The sequence below is a fragment of the Podarcis vaucheri genome (assembly GCF_965113315.1).
Source record: "Podarcis vaucheri genome assembly, chromosome: 10".
NCBI classification, from domain to species: domain Eukaryota; kingdom Metazoa; phylum Chordata; class Lepidosauria; order Squamata; family Lacertidae; genus Podarcis; species Podarcis vaucheri.
In genome coordinates this window covers 55,900,249-55,926,914 of record NC_138748.1, presented here as the reverse complement: position 1 = coordinate 55,926,914, position 26,666 = coordinate 55,900,249, and the positions used below count along the sequence as shown (strand labels likewise).

The following is a 26,666-nucleotide window of genomic DNA, read 5'->3' as shown; positions in this document are numbered from 1 at the left end:
AGGAAAACTCTGATCCTTCAAGATAGTGGCTTACATTGAAAAGCAACATTATAAAATGCAATGTAATAAAAGCAAATTAGTTTACAACAATAATTAAAATACACCCAAACACATTTAAAACCAACAATTAGAAACAGCCCTGACAGCGGTCTCCAGTGATCAGCATTGTATATACCTTAATTTTTGGAATTTGTTGGTGGAAGGATAACAAAGAGGGAGCCAAGTGAGCCATTATTGGGAGAGAATTCCATAATATGGGAGCAACCATGGAAAAGGCTCTCTCTTCTGATGATGATGGAACAGAGGGAAGATGCTCACTCAAAGATCTTACCGCCTCGTCAGGTTCATACAACCATATAGGGCTTTATAAGTCATGACCAGCACTTTGAATTGTGCCCAGAAATTAGTAGTTAGTGAAATTGTTTTAACCAAGGGTCAGGGTTGGGGCTTTGTCTTCTGTAACTAAAGGTGACTGGGGCCTCTCCTTTCAGAGGATACTTTATAAACTTCCTAATTTGGCTAGAACAATATAGGTGGCAGCACTAACTGACTTTTAAACTTTTCAACTACAGATCGACAAACTTCTGTCCGTTGAACCCTATTATTGCACTTTGGAACTTTTTTTGTCAACAAAGTTTTTAAATAGATTGTGTAGCGATGTGGCAAGGATAGCAAATTCCCAAATGAACTTCGTATAGTATTCCCTACAAATACAAAGGTTTTCTAATCCTTGTCATAGGATATCCTCATTCATGCAAATCTTCAGTTTCTGACTCTCTGCTGCGATTCCTTCAGCAGAAAAAGATTGCCTCTTTAAAGAGTCTTGTTTAAACAATTAGCTTCTTTAAAATGTTGGCATTTTACTCTAGACCCCTGCCATAAGCAATGATGCCTAGTCAACGTTGATTTTTTTTAAAAAGCAAACCATCTGGCTGCCTAATCATATTTCAATGAAAATTGCTGCTGAATTGCAACTCATTACCAAACTTAAAACCATGGAGAGACCTGGTCTGAACAAAGACATTGGATTCTTATCTCATTATACATGACTAAGCCATTTCTCACCCCTTGCCTTTTCCTGTAAGACCTATTGCAGTTGTTAAGAGTCGTCAACAGGCTCATCTCAGCTATCTGCCAATCTCCCATTCCCACCACCCTTCTGAGTAATACCCCTCCCCACCTTCTCACTATATAGAAGGATCTGGCAACTTCTGTTTCAGTGTATCTGAAGAAGTGTGCATGCACACGAAAGCTCATACCAAGAACTAACTTAGTTGGTCTTTAAGGTGCTACTGGAAGGAATTTTTTTATTTCAATGAAAATGTTATTGTATGGGGTAATATGGTTTGGTGGAATTTTTATATAGATATAAAAAGAGTATCAGGTACCTAGTGTGGTTTTAAAAGGGTTTAGGATATGGCACATGGGTCTATTGTTCATTGAAAAAGTACCCCTAGTTTCAAAAGTGATTTGCCATATGGTACTCAAGGTCTGCTGCCTTAGAACCTCAAGCCCAGAAGAAGAAAAAGAAGAGTTTGGATTTGATAACCCACTTTATCACTACCCGAAGGAGTCTCAAAGTGGCTAACAAGACAGAAGACAGAAGTACTGTTTTTGGGGGACAGGAGGTGGGCAGGTGTGGAGGATTCTCTGGTCCTGAATGGGGTAACTGTGCCCCTGAAGGACCAGGTGCGCAGCCTGGGAGTCATTTTGGACTCACAGCTGTCCATGGAGGCACAAGTCAAATCTGTGTCCAGGGCAGCTGTTTACCAGCTCCATCTGGTACGCAGGCTGAGACCCTATCTGCCTGCGGACTGCCTTGCCAGAGTGGTGCATGCTCTGGTTATCTCCCGCTTGGACTACTGCAATGCGCTCTACGTGGGGCTACCTTTGAAGGTGACCCGGAAACTACAACTAATCCAGAAAATGGCAGCAAGACTGGTGACTGGGAGCGGCCGCAGAGACCACATAACACTGGTCTTGAAAGACCTACACTGGCTCCCAGTACGTTTCCGAGCACAATTCAAACTGTTGGTGCTGACCTTTAAAGCCCTAAACGGCCTTGGTCCAGTATATCTGAAGGAGCGTCTCCACCCCCATCGTTCTACCCGGACACTGAGGTCCAGCGCCGAGGGCCTTCTGGCGGTTCCCTCACTGCGAGAAGCCAAGTTACAGGGAACCAGGCAGAGGGCCTTCTTGGTAGTGGTGCCTTCCTTGTGGAACACCCTCCTACCAGATGTCAAAGAGAACAAAAGTGTGACTGGCCCAAGGTCAGTGGAGGAGTGGAGACACGAACCTGGTTCCCCAGATTACTACTACACCACACGGGCTTAACCACTACACCACACGGGCTTAACCACTACACCACACAGGCTTAACCACTACACCACACAGGCTCTCATTTCTTCTCTGTTGTATCATATGAAAATACAGCTGAGGGAAGAGTGGAATATAAGATATCATAGTCAAGATCAGGAATGTATAGTAGTCAAAGGAGAAATTGTATTTGTTAGGAAAACTGATTGAAAACAAGTCGGACCCAGAGCCTGTTTGCCATGTTGTTCTCAGCATCCTGGCCACTGGGAATTAAGGCTGTGACATTCAACATTCAGCTGCTGTGTTCCCTCACCCCACTTTTCTGGTCAGGCAAACTGACCCAGTCTCCTCCTTATTTATGTCTTTTAATAACATCTATGGGCATTTCAAGGCAGTGGTTCAGGGAAGGTGCTCTAATGTTAGAAGGGTCAAGTGGGTGCAACTGGGTGTGGTGCAAAATGTACAATAGCAAATAATGTGAATATTGTATGAAGGGTTTATCAATTCGGAAAGGCGTGGTAGCGCCCTTATTGCCAGATGTTTTAAAAAGAGCATAGCTTCTGTTTGCTTAACTTAACTGTGCCATTCTGGAGTGTTGCTGATTAGCAATATGCACTGGGAACTAGAGAGTAATCGCTTTTTAAAGAACCTGGCCCTGATTTGGATGTGGTATAGTGGTTAGGCCGTGGGATTTGGAACAGGGAAAATCTGGGTTCAGCTCTCTGATCAACCATCAATTCTCTGGGTTACCTTAGGCAACCCATGACTCTTGGCCAAGATACTATTACAGGATTGTTTTGGAGGACGAACCCATGAATAATGCCCTGATTTCCTTGGAGGAAGCAAGGCATACAATTAAGAAACTTGCAGCTGAGAGGTCCACTACAATTATCTGTCCCCTTGCCAGCCCTTACATTAAATGCTAGTTTTATGGCCCTGGCTGCGTGCCCTAGTCTCTGCAGCCAGTTGTCGAACATTAGTTTCCCAGCTTTTAGAAATCTCCATTCTGGCTGCATAAAGCCAATTAGATATTTATGTGACATTCCTTCATTCTCCCCTTCCCATACATTTAGCAAGCTCTTGCTTTGTAAATTTCATTCCTTGAAAATTAACTCCCAGTGCAATGCCAGCACATGTGAAGATATAAGCCTCTTTGATTGCATTCCCTACCGCTGTATCCATTTACAAATTTTCATAAATAAGTATCCTGTATGAAGTTTCCCAAATTGTTGCCAGAGTGGACTTGATGGGCTGTTTCTTCCGCAATCTAACCAAAGCTAATAACTTTTAAATCCTGTTTATTCAACAAACAAACAAACATTTATTTAATTTATTTCCCAACTCAACTTAGGTCGAGGCGTGATTCGCTTGTCAGCCTCTGCCTCTCAGTTTAAGCTGCCTCCCAGGGTTGTTGTGAGGGTAAAACACTGCCATCCTGAGCATTTTTGAGGCAGGAGAGTGGAGAATAGAAATGAAGTGGATAAATCCAATGCCATAGTTGCAAGACACAGGCCCACTTTGCAGCTCAGTTTCATTGTCCATTCAAACAGCAATAATGTGGTAGCATTCAGGAAGAATTGCACAGCAAATTAAAGCAGCATGAACCCACTGCTGATGCATTATTATGGTGCAAGAACACCCCCCACAAGGTCATGCCCACACCATACATTTATTTTTGCAAAACACTTAGAGGTGTGTGTGTGTGTTTTACAATCAAGTGGTACAGAAATCTTGCTTAAAGAAATACATTCACAGCACCTGGCTTCCTCCAGAGAATCCCAGGGACTGTAGATTACACCCCACAGAGCTACAATTTCCAGACCCTTTTTTAAAAAAAGCATATGGTTCCCAGGATTATTATTTTTTTTGGGGGGGGGGGAGAGCTATGTGCTTTATACATGCTAGAAATGTATGGTTCCAGTAGTAACCTCCCTCCTTCCCTCCCTCTTTGACAGCCAATTGCGATGCCTTTTTACTTGGGCACAAGTCCCACGGAGTTAACTTCCTAGCAAGCACATTTATGATGGCACGGGTCGCATGTGTGAAAAACGCCCCCTCAGCGTTGCGAAATGATCACGGTCTCCACATTTTTGGCCTGCCTGCTGGCCTCCCTCCCGCCTTCTCCTCTCACTGCTTCATAAAGAGAAGTATTATAAGGCAATCCGAGAGAGAGAGAGAGAGAGAGAGAGAGAGAGAGGGCCCTTTCTCCCCCCCCTCTTCAGAAATGCATATACACACCCTGCCCCTCCACCCACAAGAGAACTCTGGTGATAATTCGCTTGGAATATCTCATGTAAGGGGAGGGAAAAGAGGAGGAGAGAAAGAGGAGAGAGAAGGGTTTGTTTGCTCAGCCAACTCTCTCTCCCTCTCTCTTTAGTGGCTCCGGATTTTCTTTTTCCTTAATATTTTGTTGATGTTGTGGCATTCCCCAGCTGGTTTGCGGTGACCTAACAGGAACAGGACGCAGGCGTTTGTGGGACCTCAGGTGAGTGGCTTTTCCTTTCGCCTGTCACTGATTTTGGTGCCCTGCTTCAGGCGAAGAAGCCTTGAGAGGCAGCGCAATGCAACATGGGAAATTGTACCGGAGACAGCAATGCAATGCTTTGGCCCAGGGAGAGTAGACTAACAGCGCAATCCTAAGCCCCTCTGTGTTCAGTGGGGCTTTGGCCCCATCGGCAATATACGTTCAAAACAGCACCATGCCACTTTAAACAGTCACGACTCGCCTGCAAAGAATCCCGGGAGGGTCTAGTTTGTAAAGGGTGGTGAGTGTTGTTAGGAGACCCCTATTCCCCAACATGTGTAGTTACAATTTACAGAGTGATTTAACAGTCAATGCCTGTTCCCAGGGGATTCTGGGAAGTGCAGCTCCACGTGTGCCTAGGATTGCAAGCTGAATTGGCCTTGAGCGAACTCTAAGCAGGATTTCCCCCCCTTTTTTACACTCCTGTCCACTGGGGAGCCCAAAGAAAATGGTGTTGAGAGTAGGGATGGATGAGAAATCTGATTCAGTTCCCATTTGAAGATGAACCCACCAAAATTTCACTTTCTGAAACAATATGCAAACTGAGACCCAGCCATTTTCTGAAATCCACACTTCTCTGAATTTTCAGTGCAGCCAAGTAATGCGTACCAAAATTTTTTTGCATATACTAGGGTAAAAATACACATGTCAGTGGAAAACACCCGCCAAAATGTGTTATATTAAGGAAAATTGCTTTGCAAAATTGCGTATATTGGGAGAAATTCTCATTTAAAATGCTGGTGAATATTCACAAGGGCCATTTAAAAAGAATCACACACACACTTATGTGGAAATGAGGAGAACTGAATTTAAGGTTAGAAAAATGAAAAACGTGGAGAAACTGAAATGGACAGGCTCCCTTATACCTAGTGATGGAAATGGAGAGGAACAGGGCAATGAAGAAGTTGTATGTGGGTGTGGAAGGACAGGCCATGACAGGGTCAAGCAATATGAATCACAGGCTAGAAATGAATTGTGAAACACTGCAGACTGAAGGCCCAGTGGTGTGTGTGTGTACATGTATGGAAAACAGCAGACCGGACTCCAAGAATTTGTTTTCATTTCACTGAGGTTGAGAAATCACATTGCTTCCCTGAAAACAAGCACCTTGGGGAAAACATGGTTTGGTGTTTGGTGTGTGTGCGAGAGCCAGGCTATTGCCTCTGTGAAACAAATCTAGGCTCCTTGATATATTCTTTTTATTGTGCATCCATAACGATTTGGTGTCATGATGTTATTGGAGGGGTCATATGCAATACCATTGGCACTTGCCAACATTTGGGGGCAGGGATACTGCTCCATTCACACCTCTTGCTCCCATGATAGAGGGGACCCAGGGCCATGTGACATCAGTGCAATGTATGTGCATGCCTCACGGTGTGCCCATGTTTTTGCCCTCAAATGAGCACACATCAGCCCAGTGCTGGGCCGCCCATGAGGCCAAGTGAGGCGGCTGCCTTGGGCAGCAGAATCCACGGGGCAGCAGATCCCAAGATGTATATCTTATTTCCCACCCCCTCCTCTTCCTGATGTAGCTTTTCATGCACCCATTTTTTCCCTGGTGGAGAGGAGGATGCCATTCTGTGGTTTGCCTCAGGCACCCAAATGTCTTGAGCAAGCCGTGCATCATCCCATGCGGGGTTTATTGCTGCATATATCAATTTGTCTGTATGTGAGCCTGCAGCAGATAATTTGAAAGAGTTCCTAAAGGAAGTCCCTTATCTATTGACCTTAATATTGCTGCTGTGAGCACAGTTGCGCCACTCCCTCAACTAGCAATTGCTGATACAAGGTGTCAAACCTTGGACTTTACCTCAGGGGCTGTTCCTCAACCGGGCTTGGCAGGCCTGTTCTGAACACTGGCAAAGAGAGTTGCTTCCTTAGAGATGTGGGCAGAGATTAACTTGGCCAAAAGTCACTTGGGATGAACTGCAAATGTCTCGATTGCTTAGCAAATTGACTCTCTCACCTGCATAGGTGTGCAGCAGGACAGCCCACCCACCACAGGGAATTGTGGGCAGTCCAGAGGGCACTGTTGATGATCCCTCATCTCAACCAATGCCATCATCTGAGACAGGGCTATGCCAAACCAAACATTTAGGAATCCCAACCAGCCACCCCTTTTAATGGAACAATTGGTGGTGGTGCTGGTGGTGGGGAACCCTGGTGTTATAGCCATATCTCTGTCTAGAAGCAATCCTTACTAAGTTAGATGGGACCTGCTCCCATGTAAGTGTGGATAGGACCCCAGGTGTGATCTAGTCCAACCCCCTGCAATGCAGGAATCTCAAATACAGTGGTACCTCGGGTTAAGTACTTAATTCGTTCCGGAGGTCTGTTCTTAACCTGCCATGCTGCCGGAGCACGATTTCTGTTCTCATCCTGAAGCAAAGTTCTTAACCTGAAGCACTATTTCTGGGTTAGCGGAGTATGGAACCTGAAGCCTATGTAACCTGAAGCATATGTAACTCGAGGTACCACTGTAAAGCATTTAAGACAGATGGCCATCCAACCTCTGCTTTAAAATCTCCAAGGAAGGGGAATCCTTGGTGGTCATCCCCATTGTGTTGGTATATCTTTTATGGGACTTTGTTGATTTTATTGCTGCATGTATGAACAGGAATTGAAGGCATGAGCGTGCTACAGTGCAATCCTCTGCATATTTACTCAGAAGTAAATCCTACCGAGTTTGCTTACTCCCAGCTAAGTGTGCATTGGATTGAAGTTTTAATTAAGGATCCCAAAGTGCAATCTGCAAGCTCAAAATGGAAGGTCCCCTGCCTTCCATTTCGGAAATGGTCATTCTTTCTAGACTAGTAGGATCCTTGGGGGAAAAGGTGTTTTGCAAAATTTCTGGAAATGGGAATGCAGAGTCCTCCCCTTAGGTGTCTAGTCTAAAGGCAGCAATATATACTGCATACAAACTCTTATAATGTAAACCTGATACCCTTGTCTTATACGGAAAACTTTTTAATTGGACTGCTGTCTCTCTTAAAAAAAAATTTATACAGCCGAGGGGGACCCAATTTGGATTGGAATGGGGGTGCTATGGCTGCTGGAGGTGAGGAAATGCAACACATTTTTTAAAAAGGATAAAAGAGGGTGCAGATTTGAATACATTTTGCATATGCTAATTTATACCTATAAATGTGGATTTAGGAACATAAACACACACACACACACACACACACACACACACACACACAATATTATAGAATAAACATAAATAAATGCATCACACCATACTGGAAAAGACTGTGACTAGAGGCATGTGCAGGCTTGCAATTTCCAGGTGGGATGCATAAAAGGTAAAGGGACCCCTGACCTTTAGGTCCAGTCGTGGCCAACTCTGGGGTTGCGGCGCTCATCTCACTTTATTGGACAAGGGAGCCGGCGTTTGTCTGCAGACAGCTTCCGGGTCATGTGTCCAGCATGACTAAGCCACTTCTGGTGAACCAGAGGAGCGCACGGAAATGCTGTTTACTTTCCAGCCGGAGCAGTACCTATTTATCTACTTGCACTTTGACGTGCTTTCAAACTGCTAAGTTGGCAGGAGCAGGGACCAAGCAATGGGAGCTCACCCCTCACGGGATTCGAACCGCCGACCTTCTGATCGGCAAGCTGTAGGCTCTGTCGTTTAACCCACAGTGCCACCTGCATCCCTTGTGGGATGCATACAAACCAGCAAACTCAGGTTGCACGATTATAGTTGAATGGGAGGTCCTGCGTTACCAGCCAACTTGAAATTGCAAACTTTTTGCAGTAAATAAAATGAAGGGGGAATAGAAAACGAGCAAGGTCCCAACCAATGAAGAATGGTAACTTAAACTGATGGAATATGCAAAGCTTGCAGATTTAACATGTAGAGTAAGAGAACATGAAGAGAACATGAAGAATGAAGTAAGGGAATATGAAGAGAACATGAGGAATGTACATTTAAAGAAGTCTGGAAAATGTTTACTGAATATATGGTGAAAATTGTGTTCATTTAAAAACCCTGGTAGCATTAAGATAAATTCAACAGTGTAAATAAGTTTTGATGGATGTAACAATAGATTACTGAATGGTTTGGTTCATGTAAAATATGCAGGGATGTATGATATGCAAAATGAACCATGGAAAGAGAAGAAGGAAAGTCATTGATTTAAGGTTGTTTAAATGGTTATTTTGAAATATAAATAATTTTATATATATATATATATATATATATATATATATATATATATATATATGAATATGAACTGCACATGCACACATGCACCTGCAGGTGCACGGATCCCTACCTTTCCACCTAGGCATGCAAGAGGCTAGATCCTATTCCTGCACCAGCAAAAGGTGCATGAAAGCACCGACCAGAGGTGGGGAAAGGTGTAGTCTGGGGAGTGGGTATGGGCTGAAGAGAGTCCTGAGGGCCAGTTAGAGAAGCCTGGAGGGCCACATTTGACCTCCAGTTGTAGCTTGTGCAGGGATTTCCATTAGTTTGTCCATTCTGATTCCGATTCTTGTCTACAGAGCTCAGCAAGCCCAGGTCCATCCCTGTAGAGGCGCCAGTAAGGAATGGCGCTGATGAATCCTACAAACAGAGAGACACAATTCAGGCTTTAATCATACTGGACATATGACTTGGGAGTGCTTTGCAAGCGTCATGCCACATTATACGATGCGCTTAAAATAGTCTTCTTAGCAATTTCATAGTGGTCTGTGAATCTTGCAATGATAAATCGATCTACAGAACTCCCCTTTCTCCTCTTGCCTTTAAAAGAATAAGTCAGGAAGCTGACTTATAACACATTTTGGCCAATACGCTCTTCTAGCCCAGGGCTGTTTACCTTGACTGGCTGCTGTTCTCCAGGATTTCTCTGGCAGAAGTGATTAAACCTTGAATTTTGTACATACAAAGTTGCAGGAACTTTGAATTCTGAATGGGGAAATTTTCCAGTAGTTTTTGCTGATGTAAACTACCTTGTGCAAATCTGCATAAGGTCGTTTGCACCAAAAATGTTCCTGCTGCCCTAGAGAGGGATCCAATTTAGCACGTTTGCTTTACTTGCATTTATATGCAGTAAACAAAGTCAAAAACTTTTGAAACTGCCAAGTTGGCTTAATATTATATTTGCACTTGGCATCCATTCATTTCTACTAACAAACTTATGAAATGGACAAAAAAGAATTCTGCAGAAGAGATTCTGCTCCGCATCGCTGTAAGCCCGTCAAGGTTTGTGCTTCATCAGAACAAGTGTCTGATCAAGTGTTCTCATAATGCAAGTAAATAGTTATAAAAACAGGTTGGCAATGGAAACAGGCTTTGTTTTCATCCCTAATAAGCAAATAAATTGAAGTTAGATCTTCTGCTGTCTGCCCATAATGACATTGCTAATAAGCATTGTCCGAAGCATTGCTCTGCTTGATGATATGCATTTGGCAGACACAAATTGGAATGCGGTGAAGACTGTGACAGTTCAGAACAGGTTCCATTACAAAGCATTGGCTTTCGTTCACTTGACAAGCCATGGAGCTCTGACGAGATGGAGGAGGCATCTGCGCTGAACAGGCATTTTCCTTAGCTGATCAGCCAGATGGCATGTTTGCAACAGATCTGGATACAGCAGATGACTCTCTTAGCAATCTGAGGATCTTGGAGAAGCAGGGTGGTGTGTGTGTGTGTGTGTGTGTGTGTTTGCAAGCAGTGAAGCTGATCCTCAGCACAGCAGGTGGCAGGCCATCAGTGAAAAAGGACAAGGTGAAAATAGGGTTCATTGGGTCAGGGTCATTATACAGCAAGCATATCAGGTTTGCTGACACATGCGAGGCACAGACAAGGGAAGGCAATATGGGATAGGACAAGGAGGAGAAGAAGAGGAGTTTGGATTTGATATCCCGCTTTATCACTACCCGAAGGAGTCTCAAAGCGGCTAACATTCTCCTTTCCATTCCTCCCCCACAACAAACACTCTGTGAGGTGAGTGGGGCTGAGAGACTTCAGAAAAGTGTGACTGGCCCAAGGTCACCCAGCAGCTGCATGTGGAGGAGCGGAGACGTGAACCCAGTTCACCAGATTACGAGTCTACTGCTCTTAACCACTACACCAGACTGGCTCTCCACACTGGAGAGGAGGGTGCAGGGCCTGGGATGGAGGAGAGGAAACAGGAGTGAGGGGGAAAGGGGAGAAACACAAATAGTTTTGTGTGCTGCCGCCATTCAGCTTCCTGTGGCGGCCCCTCCCTACAACTGCTGCCGCAGGGATTTCTGAGGGAACATCTTGCCCTGAGGAGAGAAGCAGAAACAACTTCAGGAGTCAGGCTGCCTGCTGCCTTATATAAAGTTTAAAAAGAAAAGATGCTCATTGTAAGGAACTTACGCAAAGTGTCTTGTGAGTTCTGCCTAAAAAGTGGTATATAAATATCTGGAATGAATGAAAAATGGTGCCTTGTAGGAAGGGTATTGTGTGCCTTGTGGTGCTGGTGGGGTTGTCAAGAGAAACTGAAGTTTTTAAATCTTGTCTCACTGCAATTTATATTATGGTTAGGTATTTGGGATTTTTTAAAAATATAAGTTCAGAATTTGAATCACTGAAATTCAACAAGACTGAGTTCAAATTGCACATACAAACCACACTCTTTGAATTTAGTCTTTGGATTGAATTAAATATTGGTGTGTTATAATTGTGCAGGCAGTAGGATGCACACTGTTGTTTTTTTATTTGGAATGATGAATTTTCTTCAGGTTTTTAATCATATACAAAAATGGCTTCACAGATATAAATTAGCTTGCTTTTCACTATTATTGCTTTTACTGATAGATGAAAGTTCTCAAGGTTACTACCAGGGCAAGCCTATATTTGCCTAAGCTGTTGCGAATTAGACTGAAGTGATGCAAAGCTTCTGAGGAATGGTTCAGCTAGATAAGGATTATAGAATCCGTTACTTCTGGTTAAACAGTTACATTCAAAGTTTTAAATTTTAGTTTCATTTTCTTTCCTTTCCTTTTCCTTCCTTCCTTCCTTCCTTCCTTCCTTTCTCACTCAAACTCTGGCCATTGCTGATTCACATAGATGTGAAGAAGTGGTTTTAGACCAGTGAGGGCTGTGGATTGAATCCAATGTAATCCAATCCATAATTGGAGTAGACCCATTGGAATAACGGACACGACTTAGGTTTATTCATTTCAATGGGTGTACTATGAATAGAGTAGATACATCTCTGTATCATTTTCCCCACAAAGGTCTGCCTCAAGTATCAATTTCAGTAGTCTATATTTCTCATTTTTCCAACCTTAAATTCAGTTCTCTACATTGCTGCATTTAATAAAAAATAAAATAAAAAATAAAATAAAATGTGTGTACCTGCTATACCTGCAGGCCTCAGGTTGTTGTTATTTTTTAAAAAGATCCTCATGAAAATTCACCAGCATTTTAGTGCAAATTTCACTGAATAAATACATTTTTGCATGTGGTTTTGACTAATGTACACATTCTTTGCTGATAATTTCACCTAAAATAATGCACTTTTGGATGTTATTTTCATGAATATATTTATTTTTATGCACATCATCTCTAATATATGCATTTTTTTAAATTTTGAAGGATGGCTGTGTTTTAGTTCTCATGTTATTTTGGAAAGTGCAGATTCAATAGATTCACCCTTAGATGCAAACTGGATCCAATTTCACCCTCCTCCCTAGCCCCCCTTATTTTCACTGGCTCACTCCTTGGTTCATGCTCACCTTGAACATAAGAAACTGTTTGGACAAAGCAAAGCAAAGCAAAGCAAAGCAAAGCAAAACAAAACAGCTTGATAGGAATCCTATGAGAATTCCCCATGTCATGTGATCTGCCTTCCCCTCTGCCATCCCTTGCCCTTCAGAGCCATGGAAAGCAAAGGACCTTGGGATGCGGAATCCAGTGGGATTATGGTTGTGCCAGTGGTAGAAGAAAAGCCAGAAGAGAGGAAGGATGAGCTTGAGGACAGAGGACAGTGGACCAACAAAGTGGAGTTTCTACTGTCTGTGGCTGGAGAGATCATTGGTCTGGGCAATGTATGGAGATTCCCTTATCTCTGCTACAAGAACGGAGGTGGTAGGTGCACAGCACCCATAATTTTTCTAGTGCCCTTTCTTTCATTGTAGCCGTTGGTCATCAGGAAACTATTAAAAAATAATCGTAACAGCGCATTTTAAGCTCGCAGTACAGCAAGCCATATGCAATATGCAGACTAAACATAAAACTCACTATAAAATTTACGATGTGCAATGAAGAAACTAATTAAAAATATATCAGATTAAAAAAATCATTAGATAAGATGGTCCCCTTAGCACCTGCTAATCATATTTTGTGCAGCAGATTTATTGCAAAGAGGACTATTTTACGAGCTAGATATTTGTCACAAAGTAGATAACAGATTTCCACAGTCTTGCACAAGACAGTTTTTTTTAAAAAAACCTGTGCAATCATTTTTGTGTGTCAAAGAACTGTGAGCTCAGTTCACCCCCTCCCCAGTGGTGGCACCAGAATTTTTTTGGGGGGAGGAGGACACACATAAGGGGTATAGTATATCTCTAGGTGGATGAGTTGTGTCCCACATGATCACTGAAAAAACATAGCAGCATATGTTATTGACAGGAGTCCAGCAAAGGAGAGGGGCCAGTGGGAGAGGTGAGCACCTTCTTTGGATGGGTGCTTGCCTTCCTTGTCCCCTGTTGAGAGAGGGGGGGGAAGTAGCTGGGGTTATTTTAGAACAGAGAAGAGGTAGTCAGCATAAGGATTGCACTTCCTCACTGCTCTGCTTTTGTTTGTCACTGCCCTCCATTTTGTAAAAACAAAAAATGGCGATGGAACTCTAATACAGCCGTACCTTGGAAGTTGAACGGAATCTGTTCCGGAAGTCCTTTTGACTTCCAAAATATTCAGAAACCAAAGCGCGGCTTCTGATTGGCTGCAGGAAGCCCTGTCAGATTCCCAAAAATGTTCATAAACCGGAACACTCACTTCCAGATTTGTGGTGTTTGGGATCCAAAACGTTTGAGAACTAAGCTGTTTGAAAACCAAGGTACGACTCTTAATGTGCATTTGTGGAGGCAGCTATTTTGCAAGATCATTAATCCAGCCCTGTGAAAATATCACTTCCCCCTCTTTTTAACAAAGGTGTTAATAATGAATTTGCTTCAGCTTCTCTCCCTGCTCTCTTTCCCCACAGGTGCCTTCTTCATCCCATACCTCATATTCCTCTTTGCTTGTGGGATCCCAGTATTCTTGCTGGAGACAGCCCTTGGGCAGTATACCGGTCAGGGTGGGATCACTGCCTGGAGACGGATCTGCCCTATCTTTGAAGGCAAGTTGGTAGTACAAGGGAAGTCCTGGTAGCTTTCCGCCAAACATGCACTGTACTTTTTGATCTAATTCCCTCTGAGCTCCCCTGCTACAGGGCATGGCATAGAGCCAGCTGCCGTTGTACCTGTTCAGAACTGCAGTCTAAGTCAAAAGGGCGAGTCATTCTGAAGTGTAGATATTTGAGGCAGAGCTGGTTCTCAATACAGTGTCAAAAGGTGGTGGCAAAGGAGCAGCCAGAAGCAGAACAAGTTTAAAACTGTGGAGCCCCTGCCAAGGCAGGTGTGAAAGGGCATATATTCAGAGGAGGAAGAAGCGGTGGCAGCAACAAGGAACCACAAGTCTGCAAGTCTTTCTGTGTTTAAGATAAAAACGTGAGCTCCCTGTTTGCAGCAGCAGTGAGGAAGCAGCAGTGAGGAGTTGAAGGGCGAGGTGATTTCCTGCAAGGCGTTGTTTATGCTAGGAGTGGCAGTTTACGCTGCAGAGATACAAACTGATCCTGTACAACAGGGAACCTCATGCAAAGGGCCAAATGTGACCCTCCAGGTCTCTCTGCCTGGCCCTAGGAACTCTCCACAGGCCACACCCCTCATGGCCATTGCTTCACCCCCAAGTGGTTTTGCCTGCCTGGAATGTGTCCCTGAATTCTAGTAATGTTTCTTGCTCGCCTGGATGGAGGATAGAGGTGTGTGTGTGTGTGTGTGTGTGTGTGTGTGTACTAACTTACTGTCTCTGAAAACTTTTACACATCACTTGGGAAGACAGGCGAACTAATACTAGCACACTGGAAGAAGCCTCACCAGTGTTGAAGCAATGATTCTTCAACATCAACTTCGTTGGACTGGTCATGTTGTGCGGTTGCCTGATTATCGTCTTCCAAAGCAACTACTCTATTCCAGACTTAAAAATGGAAAGCGTAATGCTGGTGGTCAACAAAAGAGGTTTAAAGACTCTCTCAAGGCAGATTTTTAAAAATGTAGTATAAACACCAACAATTGGGAAACACTTGCCTGTGAGCACTCCAATTGGAGAACAGCCTTTACCCAAGGTGTAATGGGCTTTGAAGACACTCGAACTCAGGACGCAAGGGAGAAACGTGCTAAGAGGAAGGCACACTTGGCAAATCCACACCGTGATCAACTCCCACCTGGGAACTAATGTCCCCACTGTGGAAGGATGTGTGGATCCAGAATTGGCCTCCACAGTCACTTACGGACTCATTGTTAAAACCATGTTTATGGAAGACAATCTTACTCGGCTACGAGTGATCGCCAAAGAAGAAGAAGACTCTACAAACATGAAATTTGTATCCATTGCCCTGCCCACTGTGAAGCAATGGTTCTGCCCTCCACAGGCATGTGGATCTCACCTGCCTTCAGACCAGAGTGGGAAACTAGTGACCTTCTGGACATTGCTGGACCCCATCAGCCCCTGTGAGCACGGCCTGGGATGATGGCAGTGACATCTGGAGATCCACAGCTTCCCCACCTCTGCTTCTGGCCAGTCTCTGAACTATGTTTGGTCCTATCGGTAACTGAAAACCTAGGTCTTTTTCAATCACAGCTTGGCAGGAAATTGTGGCCCTTTTTTGTCTGTTTTTAACCATCACCTTTATCTCTCTCTGCCACTCAGGAATTGGCTATGCTTCCCAAGTCATCGAATCGTTCCTGAATGTCTACTACATCATCATATTGGCTTGGGCTCTGTTCTACCTATTTAACTCCTTCGCTGCTGTTCTACCCTGGGCCAGCTGCAGTAATACCTGGAACACAGGTATGACTCTGGCAAAATGCCACCTCCTGCATGGCTTTCTGAAGAAATGGAACTGTAGTTCTTCTTACTTTGCTACATAGGTTCAGGCGCAAGATACGTTGGCACACAAAATTAAAAATGCAAATCCTTTTTCTCACCCCCTTGCTGGTGAAAATATAATAAGCAATTGACAATTTAAAGTAGCAAAAAAATTGGCATTTGAATATTGTCACTTCTGATGTGACATTTGTGTCCATTTATTCTTTTGCGTAGACTGACTGGTTAGATGTATGTAGGACATCATTGGCAGATGATAACATACACTGGGTTGTATCCAATGCTACTCAGAATAGACTTATGGAAATTAATGAACATGGCTAATTTAGGCCCACTAATTTCAATGGGTCTGTTCTGAGTTAGGACTTAGATGGGCAGGTGAATGAACCCCAGATGTTGTGGTTGATACTATTGGAAGAATTCAAAGGCTATCCCAAATCTGTTGGCTGAGGTTTCTCCATCATTCTCTGCCTAAGTTACAGATAGTTGGTCTGCCATAGTCAAAATAAAAAAAATTCCTTCCAGTAGCACCTTAAAGACCAACTAAGTTAGTTCTTGGTATGAGCTTTCGTGTGCATGCACACTTCTTCAGATACACTGAAACGACTCTTAACGACTGTAATAGGTCTTACAGGAAAAGGCAAGGGGTGAGGAGGTGAGAAATGGCTTAGTCATGTATAATGGGATAAAACCATGGAGAGACCTGGTTTGAACAAAGACATTGGATTCTTATCCCATTATACATGACTAAGCCATTTCTCACCTCCTCACCCCTTGCCTTTTCCTGTAAGACCTATTGCAGTTGTTAAGAGTCGTCAACAGGCTCATCTCAGCTATCTGCCAATCTCCCATTCCCACCACCCTTCTGAGTAATACCCCTCCCCACCTTCTCACTATATAGAAGGATCTGGCAACTTCTGTTTCAGTGTATCTGAAGAAGTGTGCATGCACACGAAAGCTCATACCAAGAACTAACTTAGTTGGCCTTTAAGGTGCTACTGGAAGGAATTTTCTCTGCCTAAGGTTAGGGATGGCTCCGGACCAAGGCAACCTAGCCCTTGTGATACGTCTTTGTCTTGTCTTTGAGAAGATTTGATACTGCCTATTTTCTCTCTGAGCCCAATCACGATGATAGAGATGTGGGGTGTACCTTTATTTTTTTATTTTTTATTTTAAAAAGACCTCATGATGTCTTGGAAAGAAAAACCCTTGTGCGAAGAGCTTTCTTACAAGGTTGTGGCTGTTTTAATCTCATGAGTGGAACTCCCAGAGAGTGGTTTTTGTTTTGCTTTTGGGGGGGGTGTGGGGGGGGAAGAGAGAGGAAATACTCACTGCACATTCTTCTCTTTGCTTTCCTCCTTAGATATGTTGTAGTCAATTCTGTTCTGAGTAAAAAAAAAAAGGTCTAGTTCTTTTCCCTTAAAGCCTTTGTGTGCCTGGCTGGTTCCTGGCTTTGTGGACAGCCTTTCTGCGAGCTGAACATGACCTTCTGAACTCATGACTGAAAGGATAAGAATGTTGTACCACTGACCTCCTCACATGGCAATAAACACTGCAAACCCCCCTGCCTGCCTCTCTCTTTCAAGTCGCTGAAGAGACCAGAGTCTCATGCAGTGGGGCTGTGAACTGCACCTTTGTACAGTCAGCCTTTGCTTTATTTCATTTTATTCAGAATCCACAGGGCCCTGGAGAAGCAAGGCCAGAGGTTCCACCTGGCCTCTGAATGCCTCTTGCCTTCTGTTACAGTCTTTTGCCTCTTTCTCTGCAGGCGGAACGAGTGTATCCACATTACAAATCGCCATTTTCCTTTTACTCATACCAGGCATTTAATTTTTAATGACATCTTAAGGCTCTGATCCCTGTTCCCAGTCTGGAGGTGGCCTTCCCTTCACAAATTTCCAAGTAGGGCACCCACGCCACAAGTTAACAGTATATCCAGCGCACATCTGAATAGCATGTTGTTGTTGTTTAGTCATTTAGTCGTGTCCGACTCTTCCTGACCCCATGGACCAGAGCACGCCAGGCACTTCTGTCTCCCACTGCCTCCCGCAGTTTGGTCAAACTCATGCTGGTAACATCGAGAACACTGTCCAACCATCTCGTCCTCTGTCGTCCCCTTCTCCTTGTGCCCTCCATCTTTCCCAACAGCAGGGTCTTTTCCAGGGAGTCTTCTTTTCTCGTGAGGTGGCCAAAGTACTGGAGCCTCAGCTTCACGATCTGTCCTTCCAGTGAGCACTCAGGGATGATTTCCAAATAATAACGGGAACTGTGGTTTGTTAACGGTGCTGGGGAATGGCATCTCTGTGAAGGGGAAACTACAGTTCCCAGAATTCTTTGAGGGAGGGTAGTCATGTGCTTTAAACTTGCTTTAAATGTGTGATGTGGATCTGCCCATAGTTTGTTAATTTTAGACTCTTCATGGTCCTCCCTGGGAGGGGGGGGCAAGTGCGGATCATCTCTTTATAAATGGCCATGGGTAAAACATCACTTACTTTAAAATGGAGTAAGCCAGCCCTGCTGCATTTGGGGTCCTTCATGCTCACGGCACTGTGGTCTAAACCACTGAGCCTCTTGGGCTTGCCGATCAGAAGGTCGGTGGTTTGAATCCCCATGACGGAGTGAGCTCCCGTTGCTCTGTCCCAGCTCCTGCCAACCTAGCAGTTCTAAAATACACCAGTGCAAGTAGATAAATAGGTAAAGCTGTGACAGGAAGGTAAATGGCATTTCCGTGCGCTCTGGTTTCCGTTAAGGTGGTTTAGTCAACCAGAGGTGGTTTAGTCAAGCTGGCCCCATAACCCAGAAAGCTGCCTGTGGACAAACCCTTGGCCTGAAAGCATTATGGGGCCACAACCCCATAATCGCCTTTGACAGGACTTAACCGTCCAGGGGTCCTTTACCTTTACCTTTTCCTGTTGGAGGCAGTATGCCTCTGAATATCTGAACGGTCGCTGGGATTGGAGCGGGGGGGGGAGTGTGATGTGAAACTCAAGACCTTCTTTGCAGATTTTCCGTGGGCTTCTGGTTTGCTACTGAGAGAAGAGGGTGATGGACTAGGCTGGACTTTGGCTTGGCTCAGCAGGGCTATTATTATTATTATTATTATTATTATTATTATTATTATTATTATTCCACCCATTTGACTGGATTGCCCCAGCCACTCTGGGCAGCTCCCAACAAAATATTAAAAACACAACAAAACACCAAACTTTCCTGTAAAAGTGAAGTTCTTATCCCACCCTGGGGGCATCACCAAAAAAGAGGACCCATATTTGATTTTTAGATTTATATAAATCTGAAGATTTATATACATAGAGGCAATTTCAAAATTATCACTATCACTTAAAAATGAATACAACACACCCAATGCTTTTTGGGGTATTTTTTTTTTAAAAAGAGGTGCTGGTATTCCTTTCTTGATGTGTGTACCAGCACACAATGGCTGCCAAGGACAACAAAGAAAGAGGTGATGGTCTTCTGTGCTGATTTGTACCACCACAAAAAACCCCCAAACACTGTATGAATTTCCCACAATATTGGGAAAGAAATGACCAAGTGTCTTGGGCAGCTGCTCGGTCTGCTGTCCAGGCACTAAGTGTTGATGGGCAATGTCAAAGTCCTGACTGCTCTCTCTTCTTGTGGTTCTTCTGCCTCTTTAGCATGGACAACTCTTCAGATAGAGAGAGGGCTCCTTCAAACAGAGATCTGCCCTTTCTAAAGTAAGACACAGAGCCACCCTATGAGTGCGTGTGTGTGTGTGTGTAGGGGGCGGTATTGACACCTGCCCCACAGTCTTGCCTTGATGGCACCACTGCAAGAAAGGTTCAGTCCTGCTTCTCCAAATGACTGAGAAGCGAGGATGTTTTCTTGTGAATGTCTTTCCTTCCAAAAATATGATGATGATGATGATTGCTTAATGCTCAACATTTGCCAATTCCTGCTCCTTTTCTTGCATTTCCTCTTGGACTTACTCATTTAAAATACGTTGTTAGCTTCTATCGCCACCACTGCTAGATGCTCTGCAACTTGCTTCCCTCTCTAGGAATTTCACCAATAAACTCTCACACAGCCCCTCCCCACCATTTGTAAGTGAGGGTGGACTTGGATGAATGCAAAGTGATGACAGAAGGCGAGTGTGTGGGGGAAAGGAGGAGGGGAAACGGGAGTTTGTATCTGTGTTGCTCAGTAATAACCTGCATACCACAAACATCTGGATTCTGTATAAATAAGGAGCTCCCATTTCCTTCTGAAACTCTGGTCAGGGGAGGGTCAAAGACAGGCCAGAATGATGTTGGAGTGCTGCAGACTCTCACCCAACCGCTTTCCCCCTTTCCACAGCTCTTTGTGTGGACTTTCTGAACAGCTCGAGTTTGGAGGACAATATCATGCCAGCTAACGCCACCTCTCCAGCCACTGAGTTCTGGGAGTATGTATTCAGATTTTTCTGATTCCTTCCCCCGCCCCCCACCCTATAATTTAAAGGCAGGAGACTTTTGAATTTGGCCTCTGTAATGTTCCAGCAAAAGGAAGCTACAAGGAGCATGCACAGAAGACCCAGGCATAGGGGAACCGCATGAGTTTATTGACAGAGGCACGGGAAAAAAGTCAGGGATTGAACAAGGAAGTGAACATTGGTACGCCTCAAATTCTGTGCAAGATAAAAAGGCTAAATGTCCACTGTCCAAAGGAGGGGAAACCATGCAATGTGATGAGCAGGGAGGGGAAGTCTGTGGAAAGAAGGCGATGGCCATTGCTCAAGATAATAAGATAAATTGAAACCAAGTACAAAGATCAAATGGAGGAAAGTCATTTAGCATCGGCACTGTAAGTGATGGGTTCTAAAGGAAACCGACTATATGGGGGTCTAAGTCAAAATAATCAGGAAGGGGCTGGAGTTGGCTAATAGTGAAATGTCAGGCTTGGGACATCACCCTGTATCTCGTCTTTTAATCCACCCTGGCAGGAGGAGAGTCTTGGGAATAACAGATGGGATACATAATCTGGGCACCGTGAGGTGGGAACTGGCTCTCTGTCTCTTGCTGGCCTGGATCATCTGCTACTTCTGCATCTGGAAAGGAGTCAAGTCCACTGGCAAAGTAGGAGCAACCGTGTGTTTGTCATTTCCTAAAATATATTGATCTGATCTGTCAGGTTCCCTGTGTCAAAGAAGGAGCAGAAAGGAAGAGGGAGGAGACCCAAGGGTTCCTTCCTTCCTTCCTTCCTTCCTTCCTTCCTCTCTCTCCTTCTCTCTCTCTCTGATATTTATTTATTAGTTTACAATTACAATAATCCAATAATAGCCTCATCATACATAGCTGTCAACTTCCCCCTTTTCTTGCGAGAATTCTGTTTGGAATAAGGGAATTTACCTTAAAAATAGGGGAAAGTTGCCAGCTATGTCATTATAACAATGCCAAATTATAATACAATTACTAAAACCAAAGGTTCAGATGCCAAATTATGTAATTTAGGCGGCCCCCCATGCTAGAATTGATGGTTTGATTATTTATATATTTCAGTGTTCCAAAATCTTATTAACTTCAATTACACTCCAGTCAAAATTGCAACCCCTTATACAACAACTGCAATATTAACAACTTCTATTCATATAGACACATTAAATGATTTATAAATCAACAGGTGAAGCATTCAAACGATATCCTTGTTCTTCCTGTGTGTGGCAATTATTCTGTCCACGATGTTTCTTTCTGTCCCGGTTGTTGTTGTTGTTCTCCTTTATGCCTTAGGTGGAGCTAATATCCCATTGTTGTTTCAGAAGTTCTCCATTGCTCTGTCCCGTGCTTGATTGTTCTGCAACTTCAACAGCAGCTGCAAAACCCACAGTGTCCCAGTAAATAACCTGTTTTCGCCATTTCCCCCCTCTCAGCCTGGGAAGGAGAGTGATCTGCAAATAACTCAGTAATGACCCGACCAACTCCTTGGCAAGCTCACAGATTCCTTTCATCCCTCCGTTCAGCCGAAGATAAACTCGAGGGTCAATTTCAGGTAGCATCACCTGCCGTGTGTGGTGATGTTATGGCAAGGTGTATTCCAGCATCCTTGGCTCACAGCATGCTCATGTTGGAGGCAGGGAAATGTGCAGTGCTCTGTCACCCAAGGATGCTGGGTAATTTCACACATAATATTAGTTCACATGTTATGCTAAGCTCTGGAAGAGGAGATGGCAGGTGCTTTGCTTCTGCCTGGTGGTTCTGCTACAGAGCTGAGCTGAGCCATGGGTTGGTTTAGAGTGTTGTCTGAACCCAGGCTTGTGGTTTAGCTCTCTCTAGACTAACAAGGTTTGTCCGATGGATTATGTCTTGTAATCTGAAACCATGAGCTGTGATTAATGCCATGCAGTGAAGCAATGCAGCTGAATGACTGAGGAAAAGCAAAGCAGCCACCTTCTCCTGATTCAGAAGCCTATGCATATTCACACTAAACCATGGCTTGGCTTAGCGTGATATGTGAACATAGTTACTAGGCTTGAGTTGATTGGCAGTTCTGACTGCCAATGAGACATCCCTAAATGTCACCTGCTTTTAACAGCAGCAACAATAGTTCTTTTTTTAAAAAAAGTTTTTGCTCAGCCCAGGATAAAATAATCTGTTTTAGCACCTTTAAAATGCCCAGTGAATTTAATTGTTTCATTCTTATAATATTCCCATAATATTGCTGTTACAGATAGGTAGCCGTGTTGGTCTGCCATAGTCAAAATAAAAAAATTCCTTCCAGTAGCACCTTAAAGACCAACTAAGTTAGTTCTTGGTATGAGCTTTCGTGTGCATGCACACTTCTTCAGATACACTGAAACAGAAGTTGCCAGATCCTTCTATATAGTGAGAAGGTGGGGAGGGGTATTACTCAGAAGGGTGGTGGGAATGGGAGATTGGCTCATCTCAGCTATCTGCCAATCTTTTTATTTTGACCATAATATTGCTGTAACCGTCATACCTTCCTTCAGGGTTATGTCTGTTTAAGTACCTAGTACTAACCTAATTATTTCTATATTCCCCCTGCATGGGTTGATTGTGTCTTGGATCTTAGTATTCCTGTATGTTGTAAATAAGCTCCACTTTTCTACAATGTTGTTCTCAGATTACCTTCCTTCTCTAACCCCGATCACAGTCCTAAGTTCAGGAGGACTTTGTCTCTACATCTCCATTCTGCTTGCCTGTAGGTGGTCTACTTCACTGCCACATTTCCTTACCTGATGTTGATTGTTCTGCTGGTTCGAGGAGTGACCCTTCCTGGTGCAACCGAAGGGATTCTGTTCTATTTGAAGCCAGACATTTCAAGACTAGCAGATCCCCAGGTGAGTTTATGAATGATTCTGATCTGATGGTTAGATTTGGTGGTTAGAAATCACAAGATCTGATTTTTCTCCTCCATACCTACCTAAAGAACCAAAGATCTAAGAACATGATTAAACCAGTAGAATAAAATGTCCATGCAAACATAAAAGATTACATATTAAAGAGGATGGGGGAAATCTGTCAGTTTCTCTCAGTTTCTCATTTTTCTCAATCTTAAGTTCATATTTCTGCATCAGTTTGGATATATATTTATTTTTTTTAAAAAGAATCCTCATGGACAAAAATATCTAGGTCACACAGGGCACCCTTGCTCCCTCTAAAGCAGTTTTTAGCATTCCACCTTAAAGGCAACAGCCCTTTATAAAGGGCAGCAGAAGTTTACTCTAGCACGAGGACTGCGGTTTGCCAGAATATTTTAAAATATGGATATGTTAGGCCATTGGCACTTAAGGCACAGCAAATGCGGCCGCTCCCATTAAATATTCAATACCTGACAGATGGCTTCACCGAGCCCTAAGTGAAAATGATTAAGAAAGAGAAAGATAATGTCTCTTCTAATTTACTGGGATCTGGCTTGAGTTTCTCATGGATAACGTCAGAATTTCCCCAGAGAGGCCAGAGTTTCTAGCCAAAGAAAACCCCCTGAAAAAAATCACATAGTTATCATCTCAACTGCAAGCAGTCAGGAATATTGGAAATATGGGAACTATTTCTGCATAGTTTGTGGTTCAACAATTATGAACAGGGTAGCTGGGTGCTTTTTTTTTTACAGTGGACAGTCCTCTATTTGAAAGGCTGTTGGGTCCAAGACTGGTTTAAAGATAACATTCAGACTGAGCAGTTAACATTCAGACTGAGCAGGCAAAGAGGCCGCCATTTTCTCACTGTAGTGAGATGTGTTGCATTGGTATTGAAATTATAGTAATTGGGTTGTGATCAACTAAGTCCTACTCAGAGTAGACCCACTGAAATAAATGCACCTAAGTGATTCAGGGTAATTGATTTCAATGGTTCTACTCTGAGTAGGACCAGCAAATATTATGCAAATATTATGAAATTCTTCTGCACTACTATTTTTTGGGGGGAGTGGATTTCCTCTATTTTTGTGGTTCTTTGTGATTATACCTGCTGGTACAGAGTACCATCCACTTTTGTAGCCTTTTACTGTGTAGGTACCCACAGCACTTGGATCAAGATATGAGCACTGGCATCTCATTATTTTTTACCAAAAAATAATAATAATCACTGTACAGTACAAGTGGCTACTCTAAATATGAAACTAGTGATGGGCTGTCCATTTTTGCTACAGGTTTATGCCCCATTGCCATTCTTTTTTTAAAAAGATGGTGTTTTGTGTCCTTTGTTTCTAAAGACATTTCTACCATGCTTTTTGGTCACACGGGCTACCCATACATTGCTTACATGTTGGGTGGTGATGGTGTGAGAATTGTCTGAAGCTCTCCTGTTGGCACCATGGTCACATGACTGCTTGATCCCATGCCAAGTCACATTGCCAATCAGTCACATTGCCAAGGTTGGGCAGGCAGCTCCACCCAACCCCACATGCCACTGCAGATAACTTACCGGTATATCTTTAGCAATAGAAAATAAACAATAATAAAACCAAGGCAAGCTGAAAATGCAACCCAGAAAGCAGATTAAACAAATAGTTTCAGCAGCCAAGAAATGAACGGAGAGCACAAGCAACCAAATAATGCTCGAAGCCAAGCAGTCAACAAATCAGTAAATGGGCACAACTAAAACATAAATATATCAGACATGCTTCATAAATATGGTAGTATTAGCAATTGTAGTGATTATTAGCCAGCAATGCAAAACATTTCGTAGAAACAGACTGCAGCTGGCATCATTTAGGGCCCTGCCCTCCTAGGCCAAGTGGAAATGAATGAGACAGAAAATGGGAGACCAACCCTTTCAAGACTCAAGGGTTCGCATTTTAGTACCAACCTATATAACTCACATTTCTTGAATGGCTTAGTTGTTGAACAAATCGGCTCCCAAATGCTGCAAACCCAGAAGTAAGTGTCCCAGTTTGTGAACGATTTTCGGAAGCTGAACGTCCGACGCAGCTTCCGCTTGAGTGCAGGAAGCTCCTGCAGCCAATTGGAAGCTGTGCCTTGGTTTTTGAATGGTTTCGGGAGTCGAAGGGACTTCTGGAACGGATTAAGTCAGAGAACCAAAATACCACTGTATATGAAAAACAGTTATCCTCTGAATTTTTCACTTCCCTGAAGTTTGCAATAGTGTTCTCAACCCCAAAGTGTGCCCTAAAGTACATATATTAATGAAAATAAAGCACACATAAACACTACATTGCATTAGAGGAGGAAGTTTCCAGAAATGCATATATTGTGCAAAATTGTATACAAAAAATAAAGATCACATATTAGGAGGAGAATTCTGCACACAGATGCGCATGAATTTTCTTGTGAATGTTTTGTAGGAAAATGTGCAAATGCAGAAATGGAGTAAGCCAAGCATAAAGTAGGGAAGAGAACAAAGTGAGAGAAATGGAAGTTGAGAGATTCCTCTGTCCCGATGCTCAGCTAAATGTATAGCATGGTGGAAATGACAGGTGCTGCATCTTCATCTTTAGTCATCTCATTTATATACCGCTTTATATATTGGTTTTTTTAAAAAAACCCTTAAACCATCAAATAAAACAACCCAGAATAAAACATCATCAAAGAAAGTCGGATATAAAGTGTACATTCAAAGCAGCATAATAAACAGGAAACTAAAATATATCTTAAAGATTTCAAAATAAAACATTAAAAAGGTCAAGAATGCACATTTAACACAAGAAAGTTAATAGGGCTTCTCCTACTCTGTTGCCAAAGCAGCAACTGTCACATGGGCATAAAAGACGTCACCTAAACACAGCAGTTGACACAGATGCAGGATTTGTGCCTGGCATCTCAAACGATGCCCTGTCTGCCAAACTGTGATTGTTTGCTTTCTGAATCTAGATATGATTCCCCTTTGCTTTGCTCTAGGTATGGATGGACGCAGGCACTCAAATCTTCTTCTCTTATGCCATCTGCCAGGGGTGCCTCATAGCTTTGGGCAGCTACAACAAGTACAACAACAATTGCTACAGGTAAGGAGATGTTCCCCCAAAAATCTCAGTTACTTTGACAAAAAGTAAACAAACAAAAACTCAAAAACTTTGTCCAGATTTTCACTTTGGGGAATATTGCAACCCTACTCAGCCGTGCTTCACTGTGATCAGACTCCCTTGGGATTCTGCAGCAAGCAGTTCCAAATTCTATGACTGGAGTAGAATTTTCCACCCTATCAAGGTTTGGGACATGGATTTTCCTCTACTCATGATGCTTCCTTTTGAGTTGCCCAAATAATT

The 26,666-nt window shown here is 43.3% G+C and overlaps 1 protein-coding gene across 1 annotated transcript in view; it reads left to right on the top strand.

The window, feature by feature from the left end:
• The first annotated feature begins 4,534 nt into the window (after nucleotides 1–4,534).
• Nucleotides 4,535–26,666, top strand: part of SLC6A12 (solute carrier family 6 member 12) — a 47,098-nt gene continuing 24,966 nt past the window's right edge. Inside the window, exons 1-8 of the mRNA XM_082240524.1 lie at nucleotides 4,535–4,801; nucleotides 12,703–12,914; nucleotides 14,032–14,166; nucleotides 15,795–15,935; nucleotides 20,307–20,394; nucleotides 20,932–21,064; nucleotides 23,149–23,283; nucleotides 26,302–26,405. Coding sequence (XP_082096650.1) covers nucleotides 12,707–12,914; nucleotides 14,032–14,166; nucleotides 15,795–15,935; nucleotides 20,307–20,394; nucleotides 20,932–21,064; nucleotides 23,149–23,283; nucleotides 26,302–26,405 — 944 coding nt within the window. The 5' untranslated portion in view covers nucleotides 4,535–4,801; nucleotides 12,703–12,706. The remainder of the gene's footprint in view (nucleotides 4,802–12,702; nucleotides 12,915–14,031; nucleotides 14,167–15,794; nucleotides 15,936–20,306; nucleotides 20,395–20,931; nucleotides 21,065–23,148; nucleotides 23,284–26,301; nucleotides 26,406–26,666) is intronic.